The sequence below is a fragment of the Papio anubis genome, chromosome 1, assembly GCF_008728515.1.
Source record: "Papio anubis isolate 15944 chromosome 1, Panubis1.0, whole genome shotgun sequence".
Taxonomy (NCBI): domain Eukaryota; kingdom Metazoa; phylum Chordata; class Mammalia; order Primates; family Cercopithecidae; genus Papio; species Papio anubis.
In genome coordinates this window covers 198,910,987-198,919,292 of record NC_044976.1, presented here as the reverse complement: position 1 = coordinate 198,919,292, position 8,306 = coordinate 198,910,987, and the positions used below count along the sequence as shown (strand labels likewise).

The window sequence follows — 8,306 nt, the reverse complement described above, 5'->3', positions numbered from 1 at the left end:
AGGTACTCACTAAATCCATAACGAATGGATGACTTTTAGTGCTGTCTGCTCACTATCCTTCAAGTCATACATTTGGACTCCAGGAAAGTTCTTGCTCAAAGGTGCCGGCAAGTCATTCTAACTCCTGCAAACAACAGCTTTTACAATAGGATGGTGGGGAAACCACTAACCAGTCCAACAAGGCACAAGAATACAATTGATCCCACCAATCCTCTCAGACACAACTATTAATACTCTTTATTGCCTATTTCACACCCCTCCTTGTAAGAATGAAACAGGAGGGAAATGCACTGGGCTCTCAGAGCCCTAAGACTCAACAAGCTGCCAAGTTGGATTAGACACCCAGGTTGGAGAAGGAGTAAAGCAGCTAGCCTATGGAACCTTGGCAAGATAACTGCTCAGATGCCACTGACATGCATAGATCGATGACTGGCTTCCCAGGGGAATGTCAACAACTGACACCCACACTGTGGTCTCCCACATGTGGATACATCAGTGTTTACTTAACCATTCCCTTATTTCAACACGTGTTGAATGAAAGTCTACTATATGTCTGTTACTGTGTGCCACAAAGGTAACAAAGTCACTGCTCCTGCTGCTTTTAAAAGACATTTAAAAGGAGGTACTTGAGAGACAGTTATGAAAACAAACTATTATGCAGGATAAAAATACAGTCTACACAAAGGAGCAGAGAGGACAAAAAGGATAAGGGGTATCTAATCCTGTGGAAGGTTTCACTGAGAAGGCAGCAACAGAACTGACTTGATGCGTAAGGTAGGCGCCTTCTGGACCAACAAGGCACGGAGTGCATTCCAGGTGAAAAGAAACATGTACATGCGCATTGGAGGGGGATTTGGGTTTTTAAGTTCTTGGAATGTGGAGTACAAGTGGGAAGTGGTGGAAGTACAACACGTACAGAAAAGCCAACCTGACTTAGATCACATAAGACCTTGCAAAGGAGCTTAGCAAATAACTACTGGCAATGGTCAGCCACTGAAGCATTTACAGGCCCAAGAGCAGCATTAGGTTTGCCTTAATTCATTGGGTTGGCACTGAGAAGATAGAGTGGAGTCAGACTAGACACAGGTAAGGAACCATCTCCCCGTCTCTCGTCTCTCCCACTCCCTCCCGCTGGCAGTAAAGAGGCTACGCAGTGGTTGAAGAAAAGTACCAGAACCAGGGCAGAGGCGGTGCAAATGTGTGATCTAATACAGATACGTAGGAGCTACAACGTATACCAGGATCTTAGGGTGGAGGTAAGTGTGAGGGATGACTGCAGATAGAGCTCCTCTCTTTGCCTTGGACAACTGGCCAGTCTTACCAAGCTGGGACAGAGATGGTGGTAGGAGAGGGGTCCTAAAGGAAAACATGAATGTGCTTTTCATAAGCGGATTGTGAGGAGTCCGCAAGACTTACAGGTGAATGTGTCCCCTAGGGAGCTGATTTGATAGGGGTCTGGGGGTTTTGAGCTGGATCCAGGTTAGAGACACGGATTTATGGCGTCATTAGCGTGGAAGAAACTGTGCAAAGTTGAATGGGAAAATGGCAAACCTAGAAAACAGCAAATATCACAGTGCGATACCAGTGTCAGCTTTACGGCTTTTCTCCGTCCTCAGCTTGGACTGAGGAACATCTTTCATTCCACAAGAGGCTCAGGAACTACCAGTGTGAAAAGAGGCTGCGTTCAAGTTGCTGGAGGGCCAGTTCCAACTAGGCGCCGTCAAGAAGGAGGCCTGGCTTTGCGGCTTCACGTCCCTGGAAGCTCTGCACTCCAACGGTTCTGGATCTGGGGCCACGGGCCGCCTTCCCAACCTCCCCCGCGGGCTGGGCACCGCCCTTAACGTCACGATCACGCCCCCTCCAGCGCTCCTACCGCAACCCGCGAGAGCCACTGCGTTTGACGTCATCATCGCGCGCCATCCCTCCCCTTAGGTGTTTAATCTCCGCGCGCAGGCCGCGCTGAAACCCGACGGCAAGATCCCTCGCCGTCAAAGTCGCTGCTCCTTCGAGTCATGTTCCCAGCCGCCCCTTCTCCGCGGACCCCGGGTCCCGGGTCCCGAAGGGGCCCCCTGGCCGGACTCGGGCCCGGCTCCACGCCCCGTACGGCCAGCAGGAAGGGTCTGCCCCTGGGGTCTGCAGTCAGCTCTCCAGTGCTCTTCTCACCGGTGGGCCGGCGTAGCTCGCTAAGCTCGCGGTAAGTGATCTTCTTGGTTGGGTCTGGCAACCAGCAGGCTCACCGGCCGCAGTGGGCCGGATCGGTTAGTGTCTTCAGAAGCCTTCGGAACCGGGGGCGGCGGAAGAGAATGCCAGAGTATTGGAAAATAGACGTTTTTCCACTCTTGCAGGTCATACCTGCTTCACTTTTTGAGTTGATTCCCCACTTTGCATTTTTCATGGATACCTTTGTGCAGAAGTGAAGTACAAACCGGATTCGCATCAGTGGTTACCCACTTCCCACCTACTACCGCTGTGCTCTGGCGTAAGTCACTCGTGATTTTCTTCTTCTGTGAAATGGCGATAATATATGTCACCTGAGCCAGAGGAGCTAGTATGAATTGCCACGATGCAGATGTAAGGTGATGGTGATAATGAGGACCTGCAACCCTGAAAGATCATTGTTTAATGCCTAACATACCAACTGACATTAATATCTGATGATTGGTAATTAAAGGGTTTCTAGCTACGGAATTTAACTTTCTAGGTAAATTATAGGGAAAAGGCTTTACATAAGTGAGATAAGTACTGTGGTAATTTAGTTACTAAAACTGCTGGTTTGGAGCACCAGTAAAATCACACACACCCTTCCCCCCGCCCCCAACACACACAACATGTTCATAATTAACCTAAAACTTTAGAAGATAACGTGTTTCTGCATAGTTTTCTCTGAATTCATCTATAATAAATGAATTTTTCCCTGCAGGAAAACACCGAGTATTGTGTCTTGAAATTGTGGTTAAAATTTATCTGTAAAATTTTGCAGTACTTTAAAGGAGAAGTGGTTTTTAAAGAATACACTGTATCTTTGACTTTTTTTTGGCATATTTTGAAAAGTACTTTACAAAGTGCTGATCTTGGCATTGTTTTCTATTCCTTTTACGAAAAGTTGGAGAATAAAAGCGTACTTTATTTACTGTGTGTGTTGTTTTATTTAAATCTCTTCTTTCTGGTGATCATTTGAAGAAAAACTTTTGTTATCCTCTGTCAGGAAACAAAGCCCTCAGCCATTCTGTATGTGCATCTCCTCATTAATTCTCATAAGACATAGAATAACTTATTCTGGTGGCTTTACAGTATTCTAAATGTTAAGAGGGTGAGCAGGAAATAAAGTTTTTACTCTGATATCTGCTGTTGAAGACCATGTAACAGCTGATACTCGTAACCTGTTTGATTTCTTGCTTGGTTGTACAGATCTGATAGATTTTTTTTTCTTTTTTAAAGAGACAGGGTCTCACTCTCTGTCACCCAGGCTACAAGCTGGTGCCACAATGCCTGGCTAATTTAAAATTTTTTTTGTAGAGACAAGGTCTTGCCATGTTGCCCAGGCTGGTCTTGAACTCTTGGTCTCAAGCAGTCCTCCCACTTCAGCCACCCAAAGTGCTGAGATTATAGGCATGAGCCACTGCCCCGGCCAGATCTGGTAGATTCTTAAAACCCTAAAGCCAAATGAGAGCTTAAATCTCATCTAAGCCAATATTTGTAAAATATATTTGACCACAACATATGGTAAAAGCTGATTTTGTATTCTGTCTTTCAAAAATATTGATTGAGATCTGCAAAACGACCCACTGTTTGAAAAAAACACTGGTCTAGTTAAGCCTTATTTCACAGCTAAAGAGGCAGAATTATAAGGAGTTTAGGTGGATACAGGCATGCATTTTATTACTAGAGCATATGGAATTGAAGCCAAGTTTTCCTAAATCCTGTCTTTTTTTTTTTTTACATGAAAAATATTACATTTAATTACATGGTAAATATAAGCCAGTGTTAATTTTTTTCAAAGAACTCCTTACTGGGAAAATACATACATAAATAATTAGGATAATGGAAAATTTTAAGTTATAAGTAAGGTAATTAGACTTTTTTCTTTAGAGGAACACCAACACGAATGTTCCCACACCACTCCATAACTGAGTCTGTGAACTATGATGTGAAAACGTTTGGATCTTCTCTTCCTGTTAAAGTCATGGAAGCGCTAACATTGGCTGAAGGTAGGTGTCATCTTTCCATTTACCTATATTAGCAATTTAGGATGGAGCCTAGATGCGGCATAGAGATTAAATTTGTGTTTTCTCACGTATACCTTTACTTAAATGGAGAGAGATGGTAGCCTCTCTAGGTTTTGTTTTGTTTTGTTTTTTGAGAGAGAGTCTCACTCTGTCCCCCAGACTGGAGTCCAGTGGCACGATCTCAGCTCACTGCAACCACCACCTCCCAGGTTCAAGCGAGTTTCCTGCCTCAGCCTCCCAAGTGGCTGGGATTATAGGTGCGAGCCACCATGCCGGGCTAATTTTTTGTATTTTTAGTAGAGACAGGGTTTCACCATGTTGGCCAGGCTCATCTCAAGCTCCTGACCTCCGGTGATCTGCCCACCTTGGCCTCCCGAAGTGCTGGGATTACAGGCGTGAGCCACCACACCCAGCCACCTGTCTAGTTTCTTATTTTATTTTACTTTTTTTTTTTGAGATGGAGTCTCGCTCTGTTGCCTAGGCTGGAGTGCAGTGGCGTGATCTCAGCTTACTGCAAGCTCCTCCTCCTGGGTTCACGCCATTCTCCTGCCTCAGCCTCCCGAGAAGTTGGGACTACAGGCGCCTGCCACCATGCCTGACTAATATTTTGAATTTTTAGTAGAGACTGCGTTTCACTGTGTTAGGATGATCTTGATCTCCTGACCTCGTGATCCGCCTGCCTCAGCCTCCCAAAGTGCTGGGATTACAGACGTGAGCCACCGTGCCCAGCCCTAGTGTTTTACTATAATTGAGATATATAATAAATTTGAGAAGGAGAATGAGTTCATTTGAACACAATCAAATTAATGGTTTTAGGTACTGTACAGTAGTCCCCCATTATCTTTGAGGGATATCTTCCAAGATTCCCCAGTGGATGCCTGAAACCTCGTATAGTACCAAACCCTATATATACTGTGTTTTTTTCATACGTACACACCTATGATAAAGTTTAGTTTATAAATTAGGCACAGTAAGAGATGGACAGCAATAACTAATAATAAAGTGGAACAGTTACAACAATATACCAGCACTACTCTTGTATTTTGGGATCATTAAATAAGAATACAAGCATTGCATTACTGCAACAGTTGATCTGGTAACTGAGACAGCTACTAAGTGACAAACAGCTGGATAGTCTCGGGGTGTCCAATCTTTTGGCTTCCCTGGGCCACACATAAAATACACTTACCCTAACAATAGCTGATGAGCTAAAAATAAATAAATAAATACATAGATCTGTGTGTAAATCTCATAATGTTTTAAAAAGTTTACAAACTTGTGTTGGGCCGCATTCAAAGCTGTCCTGGGCCACACGTGTCCCTGGGCTGTGGGTTGGACAAGCTTGGTGTATACAGTATGGAAATGCTGCACAAAGGGTTGATTCACAACCTTTAGACAGGACAGTATGAGATTTTTATCACTTTACCCAGAACAACATGCAATTTACAACTTAGGAATTGTTGATTTGAATTTTCCATTTAATATTTTCAGACTACAATTGACCACAGGTATTTGAAACTGCAGATAAAAGGGGAAAATACTGTATATGCAAAATTCAGTCCTGTTTGAAGAGTTGATCAGGTTTATCAAGTTTACCATTAAAAAAAACCCCCAAAACTGGCACTTTATGTTATTGGGTTTAACAATACAGTAAAATCAAGTCCTACCTCTATTTCTGGATCCTATGTAGCATCCCAGAGGCTGTGTGCACAAATTTATGATGTTACCATTGTGGTGGTGTACCTTTAGAAGAGTCTGTTGGCAGAGAATTAGTGTGGAATTTTGACAGATACAATCAACACAAGCTTAGAAAGGCAACTTTAAAGATGAGCAATTGGATGACACTGAAAGAGCAAAGTTGAGAGCATCCTTAATATCTGCTGAAGTCATTTTTATTAAGGATTGAATTCTAGATCTTTGTGATTTTTCTGGAACAGTGTTTTTCAAATTGTAGGAGTGACCAAAATTTAGCGGTTCTTGACCAGCATTTAAAAAAAGAAGAAATAGAATGCATCTCATATAATGTTTAGTAAATTTTGTTTTACTTAAATTGTATATGGGTGTATCATGATGTAAAGTGTATTATACTGTGAATAACTCTGTATTCTGTATTTACTGTATATATTACTGTTAACAGTAAAAAAAAAAAAAGGCTGAAAGTACTCTGTTTTACAAGAAGGAATATATCTCATCAACTGGAACTTGCACATCTTGCCTATAGGTCCTTGGGAGCTTTAGGGATAGTTGTTTTCAGACAACTAAACTACCAACCTCTGTATACATTGTTCTGTTTTAAATAAATAAATATACATATTGTGTATATATATGTATATTTTTCTCCTCTAAAAATTTCAGTTTAAATTACATTTAAACCTTTTAACGTACTCCTGGTATTTTAACAGACTAGATTAAATAACACAGCCCCACATCTAGAAATTCAGAGAGTCCCTAGGAGTCAGGATATATAAAACAAAGAGATGTGTCAACTTGAAGAACTCTTCCACGCTTAGAATCCTGCCAACTACTGTTAAGTCAGCCCTTAAGGGCACACCAGTCGAAGATCTGGAGTAGTTGTAGTGCTTTCAAGAAAAAGGAAATTACTGAGCAGATAGTTCAGTTGAGCAAAAAGTCCTCACTTTAGCCTGGGCTTGGTTTGATATTTTCGCTTGTACATTATGCCTTTTACTTAGCCCTTCTACCTTTCTTTAAAGAGCAAAGTTCGACTTAATAAAATTTCCAGGGCTGTTAACACGTTTGTGGAGGTTTACCACCAATACTAAGACGTATGCTAATTTGGTTTTGTCACTTAATAGAGAATGTAACTCTTTGTCTCCATATAATAAATAGTTTATCATTTCTTTAAGGAGCTCTTATTTGAAAATTATGTGCTTTTGAAGGAGCATTATTTTCCTTGAAATGTTTTATATAGTTAATGAGTTTATTATTTGTGTTACTTTATCGATATAAATGTTGCTAAATATTTCTTTTTTGTTTGTTTGTTTGTTTTGAGATAGAGTCTCGCTCTGTCGCCCAGGCTGGAGTGCAGTGGCGCGATCTCGGCTCATTGCAATCTCTGCCTCCCAGGTTCAAACCATTCTCCTACCTCAGCCTCCCAAGTAGCTGGGATTACAGGTGCACGCCACCACACCTGGCTAATTTTTTTTTCTGTTTTTGGTAGAGACGGGTTTTCATCATGTTGGCCAGGCTGGTCTCAAACTCCTGACCTCATGATCTGCCCACCTCGGCTTCCCAAAGTGCTGGGATTACAGGCATGAGCCACCTCACCCAACCTTTTTTTGTTTTTGTTTCTGCTTTATTTTTTGATATGGAGTCTTGCTCTCTTGACCAGGTGGGAGTGATGTGATCATGGTTTACTGCGGCTTCAGTCTCCTGGGCTCAAGTGGTCCTCCTGTGCCTCAGTCACTCTAGTAGCTGGGAAGTGCACCACCAAGCCTGGCTGTTTTTTTTTTTGTTTTTGTTTTTTTTTTAAAGAGATAGGGTCTCACTTTGTTGCCCAGGCTGGCCTCAAGCAGTCCTCCCACATTGGCCTCCCAAAGTATTGGGATTTATAAGCATGAGCCACCATGCCTGGCCTAAATATGTCTTATAGAAAATAAGCTATCTGGTCTGTTTATAACAAAAAATTAAGGAATATTAAATGTCCCAAATACAACTGTTGCCTTTAGATATATTTCTTTTTTTTTGAGATGGAGTCTGACTCTGTTGCCCAGGCTGGAGTGCAGTGGTGCGATCTTGGCTCACTGGAACCTCCACCTCCCGGATTCAAGCAATTCTCCTTCTCAGCCTCCTGAGTAGCTGGGACTACAGGCACGTGCCACCACACCCAGCTAATTTTTTGTAGTTTTAGTAGAGATGGAGTTTCACCATTTTAGCCAGGATGGTCTCGATCTCCTGACCTTGTGATCCACCCACCCTGACTTCCCAAAGTGCTGGGATTACAGGCATTAGATATATTTCTAAAGCTGGTTATCAGAGTTAAGTAGATCTCTTGTTTTTGGTGTTGATAATTTTGGAACATTCAAACGTATTTGTTGTGAATTAGTCCTTTCTGAGTGTGCC

General features: G+C 42.4%; 1 protein-coding gene across 1 annotated transcript in view; it reads left to right on the top strand.

Annotated features, from left to right (window-relative positions):
- The first annotated feature begins 1,880 nt into the window (after nucleotides 1-1,880).
- Nucleotides 1,881-8,306, top strand: part of NUP133 (nucleoporin 133) — a 65,804-nt gene continuing 59,378 nt past the window's right edge. Inside the window, exons 1-2 of the mRNA XM_003893791.2 lie at nucleotides 1,881-2,194; nucleotides 4,090-4,208. Coding sequence (XP_003893840.1) covers nucleotides 2,013-2,194; nucleotides 4,090-4,208 — 301 coding nt within the window. The 5' untranslated portion in view covers nucleotides 1,881-2,012. The remainder of the gene's footprint in view (nucleotides 2,195-4,089; nucleotides 4,209-8,306) is intronic.